The sequence below is a fragment of the Podarcis cretensis genome (assembly GCF_951804945.1).
Source record: "Podarcis cretensis genome assembly, chromosome: 8".
NCBI lineage: Eukaryota > Metazoa > Chordata > Lepidosauria > Squamata > Lacertidae > Podarcis > Podarcis cretensis.
In genome coordinates, this window is record NC_137177.1 from 33,798,246 (window position 1) to 33,823,257 (window position 25,012).

At 47.9% G+C, this 25,012-nt stretch overlaps 1 protein-coding gene across 3 annotated transcripts in view; it reads right to left on the bottom strand.

Moving 5' to 3' along the window:
• Window positions 1-25,012, bottom strand: part of ADGRB2 (adhesion G protein-coupled receptor B2) — a 170,446-nt gene that overhangs the window by 5,999 nt on the left and 139,435 nt on the right. For all 3 annotated transcript variants that reach the window (XM_079985251.1, XM_079985252.1, XM_079985250.1), the window contains exons 19-27: window positions 21,208-21,358; window positions 17,783-17,852; window positions 17,027-17,093; window positions 16,579-16,664; window positions 13,863-13,961; window positions 7,539-7,710; window positions 5,366-5,461; window positions 4,336-4,375; window positions 2,761-3,425 (exon numbers count right to left, since the gene is read on the bottom strand). In XM_079985251.1, coding sequence (XP_079841377.1) covers window positions 2,761-3,425; window positions 4,336-4,375; window positions 5,366-5,461; window positions 7,539-7,710; window positions 13,863-13,961; window positions 16,579-16,664; window positions 17,027-17,093; window positions 17,783-17,852; window positions 21,208-21,358 — 1,446 coding nt within the window. The remainder of the gene's footprint in view (window positions 1-2,760; window positions 3,426-4,335; window positions 4,376-5,365; window positions 5,462-7,538; window positions 7,711-13,862; window positions 13,962-16,578; window positions 16,665-17,026; window positions 17,094-17,782; window positions 17,853-21,207; window positions 21,359-25,012) is intronic.

Here is a 25,012-nt window from a genome sequence, read left to right on the forward strand (position 1 = left end):
AGCTGAAGCCAGCTCTTAATTAATGGGAGGTTATTCCCACAATCAGCTTTGTCTGCAGTGACTTCTTTTCTCCTTTGAAAGGCCAGACTTGAGGGTGGAAACCCCCCAAAATCTGCCTTTTCACAGCTGCAGGGAATCTGTTTTGCAAACAAAGTGGGGGGTGGGAAAGGACACTGAGCAAATGCCACATTTGGTGAAGAGTGGAGAAAAAGACATGAAGCAAAACCCAGCTGGTCTCCACACTGATCTGTAGGGTCCTTTGGAGGATAGAAATGAGTGCCAAAGTGGGATGGGGAAAGGCACCATCCATGCTTATGATGAAAGTCTGAATGGGTACTTCTGCCTACTGCAGTAGCCTTTGGCAACCCAATGCCCTCCAGGTTTTTGGACTACAACTCCCATCAGCCACATTCCAAAGCATCTGTAGGGAACCAGGATGGTGAAGGCTGCACTACAGAAAGAACGTTCTCCCTCCTCACAATTCTTAACCCTTTCTGCTTGGTGCCGGCACATCAACTTTCAATGGGTGTAGTGATGCTACAAACTTAAAAATAACGTCACAATTGCTCACCTGTGGAACCCTGGGGACTGTAGCTGTGCAAGAACTAGGCTTGTGTACCAGCACTTTCATCATATTGCTGTTCCCAGGATTCTTTTTTTGGAGCTGGGGAGCTATGATGCTATAAAGGTAAAGGTAAAGGTACCCCTGCCCGTACGGGCCAGTCTTGACAGACTCTGGGGTTGTGCACCCATCTCACTTAAGAGGCCAGGGGCCAGCGCTGTCCGGAGACACTTCTGGGTCACGTGGCCAGCGTGACATCGCTGCTCTGGCGAGCCAGAGCCGCACACGGAAACGCCGTTTACCTTCCCGCTGGTAAGCGGTCCCTATTTATCTACTTGCACCCGGAGGTGCTTTCGAACTGCTAGGTTGGCAGGCGCTGGGACCGAGCAGCGGGAGCGCACCGCGCCGCAGGGATTCGAACCGCCGACCTTTCGATCGGCAAGCCCTAGGCCCTAGGCTTTAACCCACAGCGCCACTGACATAATTCAGTATTCTTTGCTGCAGATTGGCCTTTGTATCCTTTGGAATATTCCTCAGCTATTGCATTAATTCATGCACACTCCCCTCTTTTGTGGCACCATGTATTCATGCTCAAGCCACCAACTTGTGCATCCTTCTATAGATTTACCTGCACAGACATAGATTTTGCCCACGCACCCTCTCTACTAGCGGGTGCATAATTTAATATTTTTGTAAACTGCTTTGAGGTTTTATTACAATCAAGCGGTATATACATCTTTTCAATGATACCATCGACCATGACATCCTTCTGGACCGTCTTGAGGGGCTGGGAGCTGGGGGCACTGTCATACAGTGGTTCCGCTCCTTCCTCCTGGGCCGTGTTCAGAAAGTGGTGGTGGGGGATGAGTGTTCAGACCCCTGGGCTCTCACTTGTGGGGTGCCTCAGGGTTCTGTCCTCTCCCCCATGCTTTTCAACATCTACATGCAGCCGCTGGGAGGGATCATCAGGAGGTTTGGGCTGGGTGTTCATCAGTATGCAGATGATACCCAGCTCTACCTCTCTTTTAAATCAGAACCAGTGAAGGCGGTAAAGGTCCTGTGTGAGTGTCTGGAAGCGGTTGGAGGATGGATGGCGGCTAACAGATTGAGGTTGAATCCTGACAAGACAGAAGTACTGTTTTTGGGGGACAGGAGGCGGGCAAGTGTGGAGGATTCCCTGGTCCTGAATGGGGTAACTGTGCCCCTGAAGGACCAGGTGCGCAGCCTGGGAGTCATTTTGGACTCACAGCTGTCCATGGAGGCACAGGTCAAATCTGTATCCAGGGCAGCTGTTTACCAGCTCCATCTGGTACGTAGGCTGAGACCCTATCTGCCTGCAGACTGTCTCGCCAGAGTGGTACATGCTCTGGTTATCTCCCGCTTGGACTACTGCAATGCGCTCTACGTGGGGCTACCTTTGAAGGTGACCCGGAAACTACAACTAATCCAGAATGCAGCAGCTAGACTGGTGACTGGGAGCGGCCGCCGAGACCATATAACACCGGTCTTGAAAGACCTACATTGGCTCCCAGTACGTTTCCGAGCACAATTCAAAGTGTTGGTGCTGACCTTTAAAGCCCTAAATGGCCTCGGTCCAGTATATCTGAAGGAGCGTCTCCTCCCCCATCGGTCTGCCCGGACACTGAGGTCCAGCTCCGAGGGTCTTCTGGCGGTTCCCTCACTGCGAGAGGCCAAGTTGCAGGGAACCAGGCAGAGGGCCTTCTCGGTGGTGGCGCCCGCCCTGTGGAATGCCCTCCCATCGGATGTCAAGGCGATGGACAACTACCTGACATTCAGAAAACATCTGAAGGCAGCCCTGTTCAGGGAAGTTTTTAATATGTGACATTTTAGTGTATTTTTCATCTCTGTTGGAAGCCGCCCAGAGTGGCTGGGGAAACCCAGCCAGATGGGCGGGGTACAAATAATAAATTATTATTATTATTATTATTATTATTATTATTATTATTATTCAAACAAATAAATCAATAAAGTGGTGACCTGCAGATAAATACAGATGTAGGCATGCAGACTCGATGCCCATTCCCACTTTGAGAAAGCACTGTCTACACCAGCCTTGTATTGTATTGTATTGGCCAGAGCTGATGAAAGTTGCTGTCCAACATACTTGGTAGGTGCTACATTGGGGAAGGCTGGCCTACATGTCTCCCCGGCCCGCTCCCGCCCACTGTCACTCTTACCTCCAGGGAGCCCACCTTCATGGCGGAGCCAGGCACAGTGCGTGGCATGGTGCGGCTGCGCTCCGACAGCTCTGAGGCCAAGATCTGCCGTACTGTCGGGTGCTGCTTGAACTGGAGGCCGTAGGGGTGCTTGACCGTCCCGTACGGCTGGTTCAGGTTCACGTTGATGTGGTCCATGGAGGCAAAGCTGGGGTAGGCTTCGGCTTCCATGGGGTGGCGGCCCTTGGCCAGGCCCGGCGCATCATCCAGTTTAATGTTGAGCTTGCCCTCCTCCCTGGTGAAGGGCTTAAGGCTCACTGTCCGCCGTGGCAGCACCATGTAGTTGCTCTCCAGGGTGGCCTCCTGTGGCCGCAGCCACCCATAGTCCAATTGCCGCAGGCTGCTGTCGCCACACAGGTACACCGCCCCCCGAGCTGGATCCAGGTTGACGTCCTTCTTCGCAGGAGGGTCGTTGAGCTCGTTGAGCCCTTTCACAATGTTGTGTGTCATTTTGGGCACCTGGACCAGGATGGAAGTGGGTGGGATATTCCCAGGAAGGGTGGAGAAGCCCAGGCTGCCCTCGGAGCTGGTGTTGAGCTTCGGATCCTCGTCCCCATCCAGGGAGATGCGCGACAAGGTGCTCGTGATGGTGGCTGGGTTGCACGTGTTAACCTCTTTGAAGAGGACTGGGAGGGAAGTGGACAGTCAAATGGAACATGAAACAGTTTCTGGGAGAATTAAGGGGAGCACCTGCACTTAGGGAATGCTTCAGTCTGTGGATCTGGGGCTGGGTGGGAAGGGAGAAAGGTGGAAAAGTCCCTTTGGTGGGAGCACTTCTCAGTCTGAAGAGCACACCAGGGGAGGGTGTTAGCTGGTGCTGTTGTCATAAATGGAGGTAACAGGAGCAGTTTTTCCAGGAACCTGGAGATCCAGGTATGCTTAAAGAACAGCCCAGAAGAACCTGGAAGATGAGGTGGAACTGTCTCTGGGCACCTCTGGGCATGCAAATGCTGCGAGCTGGCATTTGCTAGCCTGGTGCCCTCCCAATGTTTTGGTTTTCACTTCTCATCAGCCCCAGACAACATAGCTATACAATGCTGGGAGAGATGACAGCATGGACATGCTGGCTGGGGCTGATGGGAACTGGCTGTGCAAAATATCTGGAGGGGACCAGGTTGGCAACGACCACGGAATTGAAATTGTGAGCTGGGTAGATGACATGGCACAGGGGAGTTCCTTGTGGCCAGTTGTGAATACTGAGTGTGGGTGATTAATCGGAAGCCCGCTGAGCCTTAAGCTGGAAACTCATCAGACTGACAGCTAGTCTCTTTTGTCACCAGCTTGACCTAGCCCTTCCTATTTCCTTCCTGCCTGTGGGATGTGCTGTTCCTGGGGGGCTCAGGGGCTGGTTGCCTAGCATAGGACCATCCTTGCTAAAAACTATGCTCCTGATCCCTCTTCCCTATGGAGGCCCATGTTCTGCAATGTCCTCAGAAAGAACTTTAACTTGCCCCTTCCCTATTCGATGATAAGTTCTTCTCAAAGCCTCCCTGGCTGACCCATACGAGTGCCAGAGAGAAAGGAAGAGGGACTCACCTGTCTGACACGCCAGGTCAACATCCTTTTCAAAATCTGTCTATAAAAACACAGAAAGAGGGGGAGAAAGGGAGAGAACGAAAGAGAGACGAGAGAGGAAGCGAGAGGAAGAGACAGAGAGAAGGTGGGAGTGGAGAAATGAATGCATCGTGGGCAACAAAGGTGGCTCAGTGATGTTCCTTAGCCAGCTTTGAGCCTTTCAAGAGGCATAAATATTACGCTGGAGAAGGGAGACCGAGTGCTTTTTGAACATTTTTAGGGAGTTACAGCCAACTACATTCTACTCAGAGCACTCAAGGAAATCAGTGGGCTAAGTTAGTCAATGCCTCTACTCTGTGTAGGCCTAGGATTGACAAAAACACTTTCTTTTGGAGATGCCACATAAAACCCACCCACCCACCCAAGCTCAAATGATTGTGCTGTATTTTCCTGTTCATATGCAACATGGTGGTGTTAAATTCTGACAACTGATTGACTACACACACACACTATCAAAGATGGACATGCCTAATCCAAAATGGCAGCAATGTCATTTCCAAAGTGGCAAGTTTTGCCACCTTGGATGTGTTGAAAGGCTAAAACATAGTGGCCAAGGACTTGAGCAATGCAAGCCATTGATTTAAGTCTCAGTAAACATAACCTCCCTAGATCAGTATTCCCTAACCTGGTGCCCTCCAGATGTTTTGGCCTAGGACACCCATCAGCCCCAGTCCCCTTTTGTGTCTCCTCTGTAATAAAAATAACATTAGCTTAGGCCACAGAGCACTTGTAAGAATCACTCACAGCATATGTGAAACACTTGTGGGAAGCACTATATAAGCACAGGCCATTCCTTACTGTGTGTGCCCAGAAAGGTTCTAGATCATGTCAGCATCAGCTCTGCGAATATCCCATCAAGGAGGACTCAGCCAAAACAAGCTTGTGAAGGCCTAGAAGGGGATGCGGGGGGGGGGGGAGTGCAACACCCTTTGTGCACATGCGACCGGTTCTCCCTCCCCCTCCCTACAACATGGGCCCCACACTCACTCACCATGATCTGGACTTGCCCATTCTTGCAGGAGTCAGGGGAGTTCTCATTCTCGTCACTCTTGCACACTCCGATCTGGCACTTCACCACATCTTGTACCTGGGAGAGGTACAGACAGGCAATGTGGTCTCAAGTCTCTGGAGGCCTCAGACCTTCTCCCTCACTCCCTTCCCCCACCAACCAGAGCCAACACTGGTGGTAGAGAGGATCAAGTTCCATCTCCACCTGTTGGCTAGACCAGGGGTGGGGAACCTTTTCAAACATTGAGGGCCACATTCCCTCGTAGGCAACCTTTCAGGAGCTGCATGCCAGTGACTGCGGGAGGGGGGAAAGGGGAGAGATGCAGAAGTGGGCGGAGCAAAATGGAGGTGCATGAGCTGTGGGCGGCATGTGCTTGGGGAGGGCTTTGCCTCAGTTTCTGCTTCCAATCGTGCGGCAACAAATTTCCTACTGCTGCTTATACACTGTTACCTTGGGACTATTTGTGAGCTAGCATCAAGCCTCCCTTCAACCCCTCCACCCCCCCCAATGCTTTTGTTTATTAGTCTGCATAAATTGTGACTCGCTCAGCTTGCGTGCCTAAAGCACACCAGCCGTTTTAGAGGAGCTTCTTAGCACCCCGGTGCCAGCCTTAATGCCGCTGAGCGACCAAATCTGTGGCAAGGACATGGCCGTTACTAGCTCCTCACTCCTGACAGGAGAGTGAGGGATGTGGAAAGCAGCTGGCAGCAGCAGGCGTTGCATGGGCCACCTCTGCGGGGCCTGTGCTTTATGTTTACGGAGCAGTCGCTCACCACCCATCAGGCGAAGATAAATGGGGGAGTGTAAAAAGTCAAGGGTAGGGAGAAAATCTCTGGCCTGCAGTGTGCATATGGATGAAATACAAAGAAGGTTGTCTCCATGTAGGCTGAGGGAAATGTAGCCAATTCTCCACCCATGTCCCAGGCAGCCATTAATTGGACTGACTGTTTTAGAACCTGAGCAAATGAAAGTGGGTTGGGATGGCAAAGGCCATTTATTTATTTTTTGCTTCATAAAAATTATATACTGCTTGATAGTAGGAAAAAACCTCAAAGCTTTGAACAGTGGGGTGTGTGTGGAATAAATAAATTGGGGGATTCTCCTTCCCTGTGTCCCATCAAAAAGACTGCCCCCTCTGTGTAGGCCAGGGGTGGGGAACCTCAGGCCCAGGGTCCAAATGTGGCCCTCCAGGCCTCTCCATCAGGTCCATGGACCCCCAGGCCACACCCCTCTATGACTCTGTTTGCCTGCCAGGTGTGCAGGTGTAAAATTCTGGACTGTGCATGCCTTGCATGTAGGCTATGTTGCTGCTATTTCTCCCACTTTTTACCTCTGGCTACATCTACCACTGGTATGTGGCCCCTGGAAGGCTGCCCCTGAGGGAATGTGGCCTATGGCCTTCAAGAGGTTGGGTTCACCTCAGTGCAGAACAGTGATTCCCAAATGCTAGACAGGAGAGGTCGACTTATTATCTAAATGAAAACTGGAAAAACCTGCTGTTCTTAACGCTGAGCTGAAATGTTCCATCCCCAAGAAAAATGGGAGCACCAGCAGGGGCAGACTTAAGTGGTTTTTATTTGGAGGGGATGTCAAAAAGTTTTCTGTATATGAATTTATTGTCAGAGAAGGAAAAAGGCTTGAGGTTGTTGTTTTTTAGATGCCTGTTAAACCAGCCTAATTTTGAGAGGCTACAAATTGGAGAAATGTATTATTACATCCCACTTTTTTATTTCAAGGTGGCGTGCATGGTTCCCCCCCCCCATTTTATCATCACAAGAACCCTGTGAGGTACATTAGGCGGAGAAATGATGACTGGCCCTGGTCACCCAATGAGATTCAAAACCCTGGTATGCCGTGTCCTAGCCCAATGCCCTAACCACTACACAACAACAGCTCTTGGAGTTCATTATCAGTTCAGTTATCATCAGTTTGTTAGAGTGTGGTGCTGATAATGCCAAGGTTGCAGATTCAATCCCCATAGGGTCTACCTGCATCTTGGTACTGCATCTAAGGATCCCCTACAATTTTATGATTCTTTGATCTCTCCTTCATGTGTTTTGTGTTTGTCTGTTAAAATAATGACTCAGGAAAGAGAAAGCACAGCAGGAGGACACCCAATGAAAGTCCCAGCACATTGGCAGTGCATGTCGCCCACCTCTCTGCGCAGAAAGCAGTGGACCGTGATGATGACGAAGCCCTGGACTGAGTTGAAGACTGCAAAGAGGACCTGGAAGAGGATGGAGCGCCGGTCGGTCATGGCGAGCACAGCCGACATCCAGGTGAGCGCCAGCAGGGGAAGGACCACGCAGGAGCTCCATAGCGATGCCCTGGGAGGGGGGCGGGAGGGGAGAAGGTGTGAGAGAGAGGTGTAGGAGCCAATCACAAAGGAGAAGGGGAATGCACACAGGCCGGGTCACCCATGCCACCCGACAAGAGCCCCTTTGCATACGATTGGTAGGTGACCAAAGGAGTTTGGGAGGGGGCAGAAGGTGATGGCAGGAAGCAGTTTAGTGCTGTCAGATGAGCATACATTAAGCAACATGGCAGAGGGTGGAGGGTTCCAGGAACATACGGATCTGTTCAGTTATGCTTATATTTCTAGAGAGATGTTTGGGCTCTGTGCAGACACCATGGAAAATGTATGGGCTCCCTGCTTCCTTCAGTGAAGGAACACACTCTGCACCTGGTCAGAGGCATTGCCCACTTGTCCCTTAAGGCTCTATGTCGGAGCATGGCTGTTAGATACACCCTCCCATGTCTAGTGGATTCTGGTGGCCTTTAATGATGAGGACCACGAGGAAGACCAAGATTCCCCTGCATCTAGCAGCTCGGTTATTTTCCTTTCCTTCATTTTTTAATGACCTCAGCCTTGTCTTAGCTGCATCTCAGCTTCTTACCTCAGTCCCCCAACCCACTCTAACTTATCTGCCACATAGCTTTGCCTGTCAGGGCAACAGGTACATGGCTTCTGCACCTTTTCCTTGCAAATACACCAGGGGATGCTAAACCCCAGTTCAAGGGGCCTGATCTGCCACACTGCCTGCCGTTTTTTCTGCCGCACCCTCTGCAGCGCCTACCAATTGTGGGGGTGGCAACAACAACAAAAATCAGATCTGGGGGGAAATCGGCTCCTCCATGCATACCAGTTCCCTGATGGGGACGCAAACCACCTCCCTCCCTTGTCATCAGAGTGATCATTTGATGACAATGGAGGGTGCAATAACCCATGTCCTCAGCTGATCTTCCTGTGTTAGATGAGAAACGGGGGCTGTTAGAGTTAGGGGTGTCCACAGTGACTTCTGGCATGTGGCCCCTGGAGGGTGGGCCAAAGGTAAACGTGGCCCTTAGGCCACAAATTGTTAGCCACCCCTGTAAAGTAAAGATAAAGGGACACCTGACCATTAGGTCCAGTCGTGACCGACTCTGGGGTTGCGGTGCTCATCTCGCTTTACTGGCCGAGGGAGCCGGTGTACAGCTTCTGGGTCATGTGGCCAGCATGACTAAGCCGCTTCTGGCGAACCAGAGCAGCGCACGGAAATGCCGTTTACCTTTCCGCTGGAGCAGTACCTATTTATCTACTTGCACTTTGACGTGCTTTCGAACTGCTAAGTTGGCAGGAGCAGGGACCAAGCAATGGGAGCTCACCCCATTGCAGGGATTCGAACCGCCGACCTTCTGATCAGCAAATCCTAGGCTCTGTGGTTTAACCCACAGTGTCACCCGCATCCCAGCCACCCCTGTAGTAAGCAATAAATAAATGTAATTGCAGCCTTGGCATTGGCAGGGTCCCAGTATCCAAGAACTGGGGTGAAAGAGGCAGTTGACCTGGGATTTGAATTTCTGTGAGGCCTATGCATTAGCTCCCAGCTTTGTCTACACCGACTGGACACCCTCCTGAGGTTTATTTCTTCAGTCACACCATTGGTAAGATTGTGGGTCAAACTAGACAAGCTGGTGAGAGATCCATAAGCAGCTTTTTCAATAGGATGTAGGCTTCACAGAGGCCCAGAAAGCGACTGCGGACTGGGTAGGCCAGGAGGTTAAGGAATAACTGCATCCTTTGCCCTCACCATGCCCCACCCCACAATCCAATGAGTGTGGTACCCAGTGCTCCCCCCCCCAAAAAAAAAAATGTTTAGGGTTACTCTCATTTTGACTCAAGAAAATCACAATTTTATAGTTTAAATTGGGTAAAAGAAGTACAGTAAATGGACAAAAGTACAAAGATTCACAAAATGTTTAGGGGGTATGCGTCCCCCTGCATTGCCCCAGAAAAAAAAGCACTGGCTGCAACCACATTTTCTCTAGAGGTATCCTAATTGTTAAGAAGGGGTTGTCTTGCAACGCGATTGCACTTTTTTTTTTTTTTTAAGATGAGAACTGTCCATATCAAAACAGCTCTAGCAGAGACATAGCACCTCCTCCCCAAATTCCACATCTGGTCACATTTGGGTGGGGTGAGGAGAAATGTAAAAATAAAATCCATTTTAGAGCTGCTGTTTAACTCCATGCACATTGCCCTCTTTGCCTTTCCAGATCAAAATGGAAACTTTTCCCAGATGTGATGGATTCCCTTCATTTTCTCTCTGTCATGCAGAGAGAGAAAGAGAAAGAGAAAGAGAGAGATGAGAAAAGGGAGGCAGCCGCAGCTCATGCATGTGATTAATTAGACCTAACTATCTTTTAATTCTAACGTCTCCTCTTGTGCTTCGCTCGGCTGTTAAAGGCTCATTATAGGAAATGCAAGGAAACAGGGAGAATGTTCCTGGCAATATAATCGGGAGAAGACACTGTGAAGGGGAAGCGGATGGAACCAAGTGGTGCCTATTGCCAGTTTGCCAAACATCACCTGAAGGTTTGTTTCCACCAGTGCATTTTGTCTTTTGCATAGTCCCTCACTCCCCAAATTGTTGAGGGTCCTGATTTTGATCTTGCAAGAAAGCGCAGCCCACCAGGCAAGGCTCCTGCACAAGCCTTGTCAAGGGCAGGACAGACAGAACTATAAGTAAGGATGCCAGAGAATCCAGTCGTAACTGGAAATGGGGACAGAAACTTCTGTAATTCACATGTTTTGTGCAAGGTCTGAAACAGAAACCATGCAAGCGAATACAAGCGGAAGTGGGTATTGTTCTTTCTTTAGCCCTCAAACGTTACGTAAAAAATTACATTCTTTTCTGCAGTGTTTGTGACATTTCCCTTCCGTTGAAATGCATCAGAATTAATTATGTCAGTTTTGGCTAACCCTGATAGTGAGAAACATAATGTAGCTTTTAGTGGAAGCCAAACTGTAGAGGAATGGAAATGGAGCTGATTGCAATGGACAGAGTCAGTCACTGACATTGGCTGTGACTTTAAGAACTTCTGCTTGGGATATTTCCTCCTCCCTCCCCGTTGTCCCTTTTTCATGTGACATGATGTCTTTTCAGTCTGCGAGCTGAAGGGCTGGAACCCCCTTAGAACTGATTTTTGCCTACCACTCTGGGAGCCTCTCTGGCTATAATGGGCGGGGCATAAATGCTTTAAAAAGATAAATAAGCAAGGCTCATTAAGATAAATGGAGCTGTGCTGGAATGTGAGAGTGCTCTAGGTGCTCAGTTTCTCAGTTTTACTACATTTAATTTACTACATTTCCACATAGGCTGGTTGTTTAAATTTTAAGAAAGTCCATGTGAAAATATGTGTGCATTTTCATGCATGTTAATCTTGACATGTTCCCTATGCAACCTATGTCTAGAATATGCATTTTTTTTGCAACCAAATCCCACCTGAATGTGGGAAACTGGTGGTCTTCCAGATGTTAGCGGGTTCTTAACTCCCATCATCCATGACCACTGGCCATGCTGGCTGGAGCTGATGGGAGTTGGAGTCCAAGAACATCTGGAGGGCCACCAGTTTCCTAATACATTTGCTTGTCTGTCCTCCCCCCCCCTTTCTCTTTCATTCAGAGAAGAGCAAATTCTGAAGCAGAGCTGTGTTTCAGTTTGCATACCGTTTCAGGAAGTGCAAATGTGGTAGGTTCACATTAAAATGCAAACAAAATGGATTTCTGTCCCATCCCTGGTGGGTGCCAACCGGGCCTAATTCTAGAGGCTTATAAGAATAATCAATTTGCAAGAGGAGATGGAGGTACTCCATGCTGCCCAACTCTCCCCTCCCCCCGGGTAGGTTGGACAAGCTGGTACATGGTTTCTGCCCTGCTGCCAAAATAATTTCTATCTGAAGCAATTCACACATAAGGGGATTTTTCAAAAAGTGCTTCTTCAGCAAGGTGTTGTTCTTTTGTGTGTGTGTTTTTTTACTGCCTTTAAAAATTAAAAAACCCTTAAGCCACAGTCACTTCGCTTCCCTGCTCATCTCCCTGGAGCAAGCCCAGATGCCGCTGGCAACAGACTTGGGAGCAGAAGAGCAACTGATGGCAGCAGAGTCAGTGTGTGGGGGGGGGGTGTAGTTTAGCCTCAGGGCCTTGCAGGTACTGAGGAAGAGCAGGTGGCTCACAGTCCTTCTTGGTGGAGAGAGCAGAAAGGAGTAGAGTGACATTCTATGGCTCTACTACTGCAGCTGTTCTATTGAAGAGCTTGGCCCAAACGTTATGCAGCGTCTGGGATTGCCTTGTGGGCACCCTAAAAGGACAGTAAACAAACAGTTTTTCAATTCATTAGATTTTTTAAAAATAGTTTTTGAAAGTGTCTTTTTTTAAAAAAAAAAATGACCTGAAGGAGTTTTGACAGTTAGTAGAGAGAAGATTCTGAGGTGATAAATTCAACTGCACAAGCATCTCTCTCGACTGCCATTGCCATTTGGGTGAAGGCCAGACCTACTGGCTGCTTCTTGCAAATAGTTTTGGCAGTGCTGAAAAACATCTTCCATTTCAAAAAATAAAAAAATGATGTTGATTTTTCAGCACTCTGGCAAATGAAGTGTTTCCTCTGTTCTTTAAACTGCCCTCTCTTACGAACATCCTCCATGACATCATGGAGCTAAATTCTGCATCATCAACATAATGACATCTCATTTGCTGCATGATCTAGGTCTGCAGCCTGGTGTCCTCCGGAAGTTTTGGCCTACAACTCCCATCAGATGTGCTGGCTAGGGCTGATGAGAGTTATGGTCCAAATCATCAGGAGGACACCAGGCTGGGGGATGCTGATCTAGGTGACAGATTCAGGAAGGAGGAGGTAGTTGAAGCATCCTAGGAAAGGCAGCACAGAGGGGGAAACAGCCACGTGAAGGGACCATGGCTGGCGCCACACTGGGCACAGGGCATTTGCAGAAGCTCAGTGCTTTGGGAGATGAAGTTCCACCCCACTGAAATGGCAGCTTCCAGCCTGAAATCAAGAAGCCCTGGTTTGGCAAGGAAAGAAGAGGTTTCAGTGGTGGAAAAGCAAATGTGCTCTGCATGCACTGGTGGAGGAACAGGAGCGGGGAGGGAGTGGACCACCCCCAGCACCACTATTCTGGTAGGGTGCCATCGCGGCAGGCCCCCTGGACATGTGCCACACACACACCCCACGCACCAGGCGCCACGCCCCCAGAACACGCGCCATGCCCTCGCAGGTGGCGTGCCACGCCCCCCGGGATGCACACCACGCCCCTGGGGGGCAGCCACTCCCCCGCCTGCTCTCTGCCCCTGGTAGCGGAGCATGCAGCTTCGCCACTGTCTATGACATTTCAAAGATTGAGGATCACAGGAATTCAGAAAACAGAGACCCTGGGAATTGGTTGCCAGCCAGAGTAGACAATAGTATGTGGTGGGGGCGGGGAATTGGATCTGGCCCATGAGCTTCAGGTCCTTACCTCCCCCACCCCCAGAGGGGCCAAGCTAAACAGGTAGATGGGGTCCCCCCTCCTCGCTGCCAACTGACAGCAGATCCATTTCCCTTGGCCTAATCACAGCAGTGCTTGTGAAGGTGCAGCACTTCCAAAGTACCAACAAGCAGCTGAACGTTGTTGCTTGCAAAGGCACAGGGCTTTCTTTGTAGGTACCTATGCAAGCCCTACTTTTGACATGAGCCACGTCAGCCACATCTTTTCCTGCCCCATACCCAGCGTCACATAGGAGCAGGTGGGTGTGACTTGGCTGAAACAGCCTTGTGGGCTGAATGGGGAGGCCTGGTGGACCTAATGAGATTCGGAGGCTGGAGGTTCCTCATCACTGCTCCATGGTATCCATCAACTGGCACTATAAAGAGGCTCCACAGCATCAAAAGTAATTGCTAGCTAAGGAATTGCGCCTTAAGTAAACGTTAGCAGTTCCCGTGAGAGCAGGTGACATTTCTAACTGTAAAATTACAGAGCCCAGCAGAGTGAAAGAAAAATTTAGCACCCATCAACATGCACTGTCAACAAAGCAGCCAGAGAGAGAAAGAGAAAGAGAAAGAGAAAGAAAGAGAGAGAGAGAGAGAGAGAGAGAGAGAGAGAGAGAGAGAGAGAAGGCAGCCAGCAGAGCATGTGCGTGAGGAGCACAGAGAGAGAGACTAACATGGCGCTGTTGGCAGTGGCGGTGAGCAGGGCTGTGCTGGAGACCACACCGCACTTGGTACATTTCAAGAGCAGGCTGCCACACGGAGGATCCTTGAAGCTGAGGGTGGTCCCAGTTCCACACCGACCAACATGCATTATGTTGCACCCACCAGCCCATCAAGGTGTGGAAGGGAAGAGGCACAGCAAGAAGACAAAATAGCCAGAAGGAAAAGGAGGCGACAAATCCGACAGGAGGAGGAATGGGGAGAAAGCAATTGAGGAGGGGGAAAGAGGAGAGAGAGAGAAAGAGAGAGCCGGGTTAGTTGCAGGAAGCACGGCTTGTTAATGGCCAGCACGAAGCAAGGCAGGCAGAAATTCCAAGGGCAGGATTTAGCCCCTTTGGCAGGTGCTGAAGAGGAGGGGAAAGGCTGCCTTTTTGGGAGAGAGGGTGGGACTTGGCATTGTCCCTCTTCTATCTCAAGCTGTGCCATACACACTCAGCAGTGTCTCCTGAAATTCCAGGCAACAGGCAGAGGCTGAGCCCTCCTCCCTGCCACTCCACTGTCAACTGGAGCTCTACTGCCCCAGAAGCTTTGAATGAGGAGTTCTTAAAATGAGGGTTTGAGCTTTTTGCCACTGTGTGTGAGAGAGAGAGGCTGTACGATCAGGGCAGGAACACTCTACACAGTGGGCCACTGATGTCTGCACATGGCAAAAATGGCACTTTGAGGGTGAGCAGAGCTCTGACTCTCAATGTAGACCTGGGCAATTTGGGCACCCAACCCTCTAAGATTGGCTTGTACAGCTGAGCCCTGCTGATAACAAGGATGCTGCTTGCCCCAATGTCTCGTCCCCAAAATAAATTTGGATTTTTGAGTATTCATTACTTAATAAGCTTTTCAAATGATTGATTTGCTAAAAAATCCCATTTAGGGGCTGCTCCCCATTTCCTTGAAGGCCTTATTCTGGAGAAGAACGAGCAGATAATGAGTTCCCATCAACATGCAGCCAATGCACAGTGTGCCTTTTCCCACTGGGGATTGTGGGGCTGTTGATCCTGAGCAGGAAGTGCCATTCCCTGGGAGGGTTTCTGTTCAAGGGAGCCCTCCAATGCATGTTACCCTCCTCCCTTCTTCATGGTAAGGGGCTGGCAGGGAAATACAGTGCTGGGATATTAGTCAGTTCCACTCTGAGTCAGACTCTATTCAAAGAGGGGCCTTGAACAATTTACAGTGGCCTGCCTCATTCAAGTTGGAAGTGTTCTTTCAAAAAGTAATTTTATATACACACATTTATGCATGCATGCACACAGACTCACATACGTGCACACTCCCATTCATTATTTTAATTTCTCTAGGACTCAAAATAGTAAGGGAAAGTGGAGTAGATGTTTTATTGCCATCATTAACTCTGAGCAAAGCCGCCATGGGGTGACTTTAGCGGTGCATTTTTTCAGGGCTCACTTTCTCAACCTAAACCCACTGTTCTCAGCTGAGCCAGCCAGTGTTTCCAGCAGCTATTGCAGCTGCCTGTGGAGAGCCCCCTCACAACCCTTCCTCCCAGCATTGCTGCTGTGTTCCAGCTTGTTCACCCTCCCTCCCACAGAGCCTAGCTGCTTCTTGGGTTTGAAGCTGCATCGGAGAACACGCGGGCTCTCAGCAGGTGGTTGTAGCAGCTGTTGGAACAGCTATCTGCTACAGGCACCTGGAGGCTTCACACCATGTGGCACTCTGTTTGCAAGTGCTTGTGTGAAAGAGGGCTTGGAGGAGTTGATGCTCTTTTCCCTAAAGTAACAAAAAACTGGTAACTAAGTAAAATCTGAGCAGCCACGCAGGCAGCATGTAAACCTACCTTGGGAACTCTGAGTTATACCTTGTCTTTCTGAGATGGTAAAAGTGCATTTCTAATGCATTATAAAAGCTTTCCCCAAAATGGCATCCTCCAGATGCATTGGACTATAACGTCCATCAGCTCCAGCTAGCATGACTGCTGGATGGGACTGATGGGAGTTGTAGTCCAATACATCTGAAGGGTGTCAGTTTGGGGAAGGCTGTATTGCACCCAAAAAAGCTAAGGTCACATTGGATTCAGAAGGGGCAGTATGTGTATGCATGTGTCTGTGATATCAAGGGACGTTACTTTCCAATACAAAAATACAAAGCAGACTGCATTGGGAGGGGGGGGTGCGTCTGTAAGTTGCCACCAAATTTTCAGCTGAACTTGGTGAACTTGGAGGACCCTGCTTAGAAAACATAAAAGCCCTTCCACATTGGAACAAAGGCCCATTTAGTCCAGCATTCTGTACTCACAGTGGGAAGCCCACAAGCAGGACCTGAGGGCAACAGCAGTCTCTCCACTCAAGCTCCCCAGTGAGTGATATTCAGAGGGATACCACCTCCAATACTGTTGCTTACTGAGAGAGTGCCCCTTCTGTATATAGCCAACATGGCTGGTAGCCAAATATCCATATTAATTATTTTCAGAATCAGCTATAAGAATCAGATTGCTGGGATTTCTCCCTATGGAAGGGTAGTGGGGTGGGCTCCCCCCCCAAAAAAAATTTTATATTTTGCTCAGCAGGAGACAAGCACCCTTCCTTCCTACATCATTGCCCCACCACATATATGGCACCTTGTTCTCCTGGCAGGTATGACAGCTTCAGCATTTTGTTAGAAAAAAAGAGTGTCTGGAACTGGTGTGTGCAGGGTGTGTTTCGGGGGGGGGGGTGGCCTTACCCAGCTCGCTGCTTTTTGGACTTATCTGAGATGCCATCCCGAGACATGAGCTTGTTGAAGACGATGATTCCAATCAGCATGTTGACCTGGCAGTGGAGAGAGAGAGAGATCCACAATCAGCAGCATCCACAGGGCTATCTAATTTCTAGGCCCCTTAAAATTCACATTGCAGCAGACAGCTGTTAAATAAAAAAAAAATGCCTCAAAGTGACTTACAATTCCATAAAATGCAAAAACAGCCCCTTTAAAAGCAAACAAAGAACCCCAACAACAATGAAAGCAAAGGGCATATCAACAAAATTCCTTAAAGTGCTCAACCTAAAAGGGAGAAAATGACGTGTCTCCTAAAGGCCTTTTGCATGGAAAGCGATGAAATGGCAGCACAATAAATGATCCGCAGAACAAGCTAATGGCCACCAACACCACTGGGCAGCATTTGAGCACCTACCAGAACAATCACAGCAGCAGGGCCAACAAAGGCGTAGAGCAGCCCTCCTTCAAGGGACAGCCAGCAGCTGGGGAGAGAAGCCAAGAAAGAGGAGTTTTTAAACAGGGGCAGGAGAAACAGTCAATTTTGGTTTCTCAGTTTCTCACTTTTCCAATTTTAAGTTCAGTTCTCCATGTTTCATATTAGTTTGATATTTTATATTTTTTTTATAAAAAAACCTCATGAAAATTCATCAGCATTTTAATGTGAATTGCTTCTTACAAAAACACATTTTTTTATGGAAGCCACCCAGAGTGGATGGGGCAACCCACTCAGATGGGCAGGATACTACTAACATTAAGCAAATTTGTCTAATGTGCACATTTTTTTTCAAAGCAATTTCCCCTAATACATGGCATTTTTGCATGAAGTTTTAATGTATGCATGCATTTAAATGCAAACATTACCCTAGTATATGCATTTTTTCCAAGCATTATTTGGCTGGAGATCTGCATTACAATATTTGGGAAAATGTGAACTTTTAGGGTTGACTATGTTTCAGTTCACTTGTTGTTTTAGAAAGTGTGAATTAGGCTCAATGACCTTTGAATGCAAACTGATTTAAATCCTCCCTCCCTATCTATATCTGCACAGCCTGCTCCCATCTCAGACGCATTGAGGGTTCTTAGGTTCTCCTTAGATGTTTCAATTCTCCTTCCCCCTCCCCATTTTATTTTAAGAAGATGAGGCCAGAAAGCCCCCTCTTATGGAACCTACTAGCTGGATGTTCCGTATCCTTTGGTCCGAGTAAAGCCAACGGAGACAGCAACTACCAAGGCTGGCAATCCTAGATGGGAAATATAGAGTCGAAAATGCAGGTAAAACCACAAAAGAATTCTGCATCTGAAGCACTTTGTGGAGAACCAGCTACCAGGGATGGGTGAACTGGGTCCAAGGGATGGGAAAAGGACCCCGCCCCTTAAAACATACGCATTAACTGCATTGCAAAATTCAGAGGGCTATGAGATTCTGACTGATAGCTGTGTTCTGCATGTTGTTCGGCAGTTCTGAAATTGGACTGTTGAACTAGGTTGATTCACTTTAAAATGCAACCTGAATAAAATCCCCATCCATTCCTACATCTGACCATCTCACAAACCAGCTTGGTTTCTATGAGCAGTCCAAAATCCCCGGGGGGGGGGGGGGAGGTTGAGAGAACATGCAAAGAATGCTCACAAAACCCAGCACGATATATTTTTAATGCATCCTTGGAATGGAGGGGGAGAGGTAACGGGCAGCAGGAGAGAGTTCTGCTTACTACCAGTGAAGCATGCAGGCCTGCTAAACTCCTGACCTTGAAGTGACAGTTCTGACCATGCTCAGACCCACCATTTTCTGCTGGGACCAATTTGACTGTTCTGAGTAAACTGCAGGTCCCTTGATCCCACAAGGAAATTATGTTTCTGAGCATGCTCACCCTGCTTGATAGTGACCTCGGCGTGCTTCCAGCGTCAGTTACTTCCCCATTTTGCAATAGTAAGGGTTATTTTTCTTTTCTTCCAAAGCAATGGGGAACTGGCAGGGGAGGTCATTAATGACTTATTCTGAGGATTGACCCAAAAAGGTGTGTAGGTTTGCATGAATCAGGTTTCCCTCCCCCCCTCCCCCCACCACAAGCAGTGTTTTTGTTTTTGCTGCTTTTGCATTTTGAGTTCCCCTGCCCACAAGTTTTGCCCCGTTCCTGGCACTTGATTCATACAAACCTCTGTAACAAAGTGGTTGGAGGGTAAAATTGCCACACACAGATTTTGAATTGTACTGATTAGTTACAGGTGGAGTGTCCCTATCTTCATCTACAACTAGCCCACCTTTTGTCTCAAAGAGCAAATGGAGGAACATTCAACTTTCTACCAAGAATTATTTGATTGTGTGGCCCAGTCTTACCTTTCTCTCCCTCTCTACCCACAAGGTTAAGTTTGGGAAAGGGGGGGAGTGAAATGAATAGCAAGCAAAGTTGGCATAGAGGTCAGCTAACTACAGACTGAACTGCTGGTTACAAAATGAGCCAAGCCAATCTGCAGAGAGGGGTTTGGCTCACCTTGCAATGGCTCAGCTCATAAGCTGGCCTAAGTTTTCCAACCTGCAGGAGTTATTTTCTGAACATTCCCAATTCTGGACATCTGGGGTGCTTCCTGACTATTGCTGTTTGCAGGCAGGAGGTAGTCACCTACCAGCAAATTCAGGTTGCACTATTAAAGCTGACTGGGAGCTCTTGTGCTACAAAACTACTTCCCCGAAAAGATATGAGATAGCGATAAGGAAAATGACAGGGAAATGCACTGGAAAGTGTTGGGTAATAACACTTGCTTTGACACAACAACATCTAACCTACCCACAAACGAATCAGAATAAACACTCATTAAATAGTCAGTGCATCTCCCTGCAAAAAGTAAGGATGCTCAATAAACTGGTCTGGAAACCCCCTTGATGCTGTGCCAAGTTCTGATTTTGTTGCACGTTAGGTGAAGCTTTCATTCTCCTCACACTCCCCAGTTTGTGAAACTCCTCCTTCCAAAAGCAATTGGGTGCAAACTGTGTTTTGCAGAGATCAAAGACTGGCTTGCAATAAGCATGCACATCCCTTGACTGCTCTGCACCTTACTGATTGCCTTCATCACCAAAGCATTGTGCTGGTGATGACAGCAGGTGCTGAAAGAATTCCATTTGCGGTGTTAGAAGCTGGCAGTGAGGAAAGGCTGGAGGAAGCTCCGCCTGCAGAAGAGAAGACTGAAAGAGCACATGGCAGCATCCTTTATACAACTGAGAGGGGTTTCACACAGAAGGTGAGAAAGACTTGCTGCCTGCTGCCCTACAAGGCAGGACTAGATCCAATGGGCTGAAGTGACAGGAGGGTAGGTTTTGGTTGAACATTCGGAAAATAAACTTCGTTAACAGTAAGAGCAATTTGACAAGGGTGCTGGGACTGTTCTAGTTCTAGATTCCTTGCACAGAGCAGGAGTTGATCAGCCTTCCCCAATCAAAAGCCCTTCAGATGCTTTGACTACAACTCTCATTCGCCTCAGCTAGCACAGGGCTGATGGCAGCTGTAGTCCAAAATACCTGGAGAGCACCAGGCTAGCAAAGGCTGGTCTAAGTGGCCTAGAAGGACCCCTCCAACTCTAGGATTCTGCTAGTTAAGTCACTTGCACCTTCAAGCCACTTCTTGGATGCTATTGCTGCAGTCAGTAAGGTTTGTATCTGATGCACAGGTTCACCTTGAAGCTTTATTATTGTTTATTGCCAGTGGCCACGACAATAAAACACACATGTGTAAAGAAAGATAATCATCAAACCAATAAGACAGGGATGAACCCTGACAATACAATAAAAGAGATTTAAAACATTCATTTATTAAAAACTCTTCCCTTAACATTTAGCACTGATCCAATTCAGAAAGGCCTCTACAGCTAGTGAAAATAAAGTGACCCTATAGCCGACGGATTCTCCTAGATCAGCTAGTAGCCATCTTATTTTAAAATCAGCTGGTTGGGCTTGTAAGCAGGACTGAATGGGGAGATTAAACTTAACCTCCAATGAATTATATAAAGAACAATGTAAGATATAGTGCACCATATTCAATTTCACCTGTTCTGCAGACACAAAAACATTCCTTTTCTGGCCAATCAGAAAATCTAACAGGCAAATACTCAGTTTGGAATCTAAACTGAGTAAAAGCATGCCTCTCGGGCAAAAAAAGTTAATTCCCAGAAGTAGGTGGTCCTTTTATCGTCCAGTTTTATTATACGAAATGACAAGCTTACAATTCTTAATGTGCTCAAGATCCAATGTAGTGTGAAAGTCACCAAGCAGTATATTTGTTGCACTGGCAGAACGTTGCTGCACAAGATAAATACAAGCACTTTACCCAAGATTGTTATGCAACAAGTTGCACCAGAAGAAATAGTTGTTGCACAACCTGCTTCTGCTAGCACAGCTCTTGTGTTGGATTTCTTTGTTGAGCAACCTTTAAACTCCTGTACTAGTGGACTGAGAATGTTGGATATGCCTGCGAGCAACAAATGTTCCTGCACGAACCACGAAATTCCCCCTTTCCCTGTGTGATGCCTCCCTGATCCTCCCCACCCCCACACCGTAATCAGGGTGACAACACTTTGGTTCCAGAAGAGAAGATGCCCTCTTACCCCATCCGAGGCAGAGGAAGCGTTTACGAACTAGGCGTGTCCGGATCCTGCCAATCACAGCCAAGTAGGATTGCCAGGCCTCTGTCAGCACCCAGCAAAAGGAAGAGAGGAAGAAGAAGTGGAGGAATGCAGCAGTCATGGTGCACACGCCCTGGAGATTGGGGAAGAGAAGAAAGAAAAGGGAGTGAATGAGAGTCATCAGAATGCAGGAGCGTCCTTCATAAATGAGTTGGGTTGTATTCTAGAACAAATGGCATGCATGCACACCCCTTGCAATTGAACCCCTTTCCTTGGAGATTCACTTTCCAAATCTAACTAATAATGCTTTTTAGCATTTGCATATTTCAGGAATCAAAAGCAGGGGTGAGTGGAAGGCAGACTGGGATGCTGTGATGCATTATTGCATGCTGGCTGTTCAGGAATTTAGTATGAGCCTCTGTACTTGAACCCTCGAGGGGAATTTCCTCCCATACTGGCAGATTTCTGTGTAACTTGCAGTAGATCAGAAAGGGCTTGTGACGTGCAACTGTTTAACAACAAGAAAATGACCTAAATTAGGCTGCTGAAATAAAGAAAGCTAACCTCAGGAGTGGACTTTTTGTGTGTGAAAGGACTGTGAGCTCAATTCAGTTCTGGCACTGAAAACAAATTCGCGGGCTCAGATGTGCCTCAGAGACACCCTGCTCTTTCTTTCTAACTGTATGTCTTTTGCACCTGGCTCTGGTTTACAAGAGCATGAAGTCCTACTAAAAATCAAAGTTGATGCAGCAAACTGGGAAGTCTGGCCCAGAAACCCACAACCAAGCAAAGGGATTTCCTGTCTCCTGTAGCATATTGTGTGACTCTGCTTTTCCATGACATTGTCATCACTGATACATTGCTGTGATGTCATCGACCCAAATCACATGGGTCACCTTGACAATCAACTGGATTAAAACAACAGTGTGGGGAAATGAGGCCGATGATTGCAAAGGGAAGGAGCAGGATGGGGGAAATTGCATGAAGGAGAACAGTATGGAAACAAACTGAAGGTGGGATGTGCTTTTTGACACTCCTGAAAAAGTTGTACTGTGAAGAAGGAGGCCTTTAAGCCTCTGTGCTTGCTGCAATGAGCATATTCTAAATTGTGAAGCCATCTGGTACATGAATGCACACACATGTGCATACAGCTCCTGAAACACAACACTGATCACAGGGCCCCAGTAGGGATGGGAAAATCTGTTGATTTCAGTTTCTCTCAGTTCCTCATTTTTCCAGTTTTATGCTCAGTTTTCCACATCACTTTGCAAACTCCTTTTTGAAAAAAGCCCTCATGAAAATTCGCCAGCAATTTAGGGCTAATTTCTCCTAAGAGATATATATTTGCAGTGCTTTTTTTCTGGGGGGGACACAGGGGGACACATACCCCTAAACATTTTGTGAATCTTTGCACTTCTGTTCATTTACTGTATTTATTTCCCCCGATTTGAACTATAAAATGGTGGTTTTCTTGAGTCAAAATGAGGGTACCCCTAAACATTTTTTTTTAGAAAAAAAGCACTGCATATTTGTATGCATTTTTGCCTAATACACACATTTTTGCACAGTGATTTCCCCTATCATGATGCATTCTAATGCTGTTTTAACTAATACAGTCGTACCTCGGGTTACAGACACTTCAGATTGCATTTTTTTGGGTTGTGGACTGCCAAAACCCGGAAGTACTGGAACGGGTTACTTCTGGGTTTCGGTGGCCATGCATGCGCAGAAGTGCCGAATCGCAACCCACGCGTGCGCAGACATGGGTTGTGAATGCTGCGGGTTGTGAACGTGCATCCCGCATGGATCACGTTCGCAACCCGAGTGTCCACTGTATATGCACTTTTATGTGAATTTTACCCTAGCATATGAATTTCAGGTCACCTTACAAGGCCAGGGAACTGTACTGCTAGTTTTAAAGTATGGCTATGTTTCAGAAAGCGTGAATTAGGTAGGTTTCCTTTAAATGTGAACTAAGTCAATGTTCTCCCCCACCCAGGGGCAGAGGAAGGGGGCAGTGGGGGCGGTCCACCCCAGGTTTCAGTACTGGGGGGGTTGACATTTGGCATGCCACCCGCCCGCAACTCCAAAGCCTACCCCGAGCTGTTGGGGGAAGGGGCGGAGCTGTGTTGCTTTGCCAGCAGCCTTCCCCCCTTTCCCTTTCATTTTGACAGCTCAGGGGAGGCTTGGGAGTCGCTGGTGGGTGGTGCGCCGTTGCCTCCCACTCGAAGGCTGCTTCCTGGGGGGGGGGGAGAGACTCCCCCGAGCTGTTAAAAGGAAGAGGGAAGGGAGGAAGGCTGCTGGCAAAGCAACACAGCTCTCTCCCCCTGCCCCTGCCCAGGAAGCAGCCCACCATGGGTGGCTCGCTCCACCCCACTGAGTGTCTCACCCCTGAGACACTCGCCCCATCCCCACGACCCTGCCCCCGGGTGCACAACATGTGCGTCGTTCCGGGTGCCAAAGCAAGTAGCTCTGCCTCTGCCCCCACCCCTGGGTTCATTCGCATATGGGAATTTATTCAAAATAAAATGGACCCTGTAATTGAAAGACACTGAAAGCCCTGCACTGTATCATTGTGGGGCTGGATTTCAAAGCCTTCCCTTCCTGGATGCTGGATAAAAACTGGCAGAAGTGGCTGTTGTCCCCACCAGCCTCCACCTTCACGCTCCCACCGACTTTAATCAGTCCATGACTACATTAGGTTTACTGGCATTGTAACAAAGAGACAAGTGCTAATAGGGCATGCCTGGCTCTGGTCCACAGGCTGGAGAAGGAACTAAGCATGAAGAAGGGACACAAAACACCTGCAATGCACAAGCACAGTTTGGGCCATGAAACACGAGAGATTCCCAACATTGCAACAAATGGCAAAGGGATGGTCCACCAGCAACATCAGCTAACGGGCTCTGCATTTAGCCTAAGCCAAGCCTGCACAACGTGGGACTAGGGACAGAGAAGAAATCCATTTTAAATGGATTTAAACATGGAATTTGGCAGTTCAAAACCACCCCTTGCATCGAGTGCCTGCTTTTGTGCATGTCTCCCATGCCTTGTTTTCTTAAGAGCCTGACTATGCATATAAACACATACAATAAGAGTCAAGTTGCACACTGTACTGTAATATATTCCTGCAGCATAATGTCACAAGTATATTCATATATACTAATATCAAGCAGGTGCCTTCACTGTACTCTTTTCAGGGCCTGCTGAAAACATTCTTCTTTAGTCAAGCTTAGAAAGTTTAGGTATTTTTACTCTGTTTCGTATTGTAGCTTCTAAATCATGAGTTTTTCCACAATTTTGTTATTTTATCTTTTTGTAAACTGCTTTGAGGGTTGTTGTTTTTTATACAAAAAAACCCCAAATCAAGTAGTGTATACATTTTATGATAAACAAACAAGCACATACAACCCATTAGGTACATTTTGTATGTATTTACTTCTCTGCTGGTTAATTTAGGAAACCTGCATATTTGTATAATATGTGATTAGCCTTAGATTTTTCTCATGGAGATTTAGGGATGGACAAATATGCCACTTCACCCCATGTTTGTGAATTTCTGTATGCATTACTTGGTTGGAGAACTGCATTGCAGAAGCATGAATCTTGAAGGATGGCTGTACTTTGGCTTGCATTTTGTTTTGGAATTAGATACATTCACCTTTAAATGTGAACTGAATCAAACTTCTCCACACACACCCCATGGCGATTAAGGAGCGAGACAGGAATTAGGACAGCTGATGTGGGTAAGGTAGACAGCAAGAGCCTGCCTGTGGCCCATGAAGCT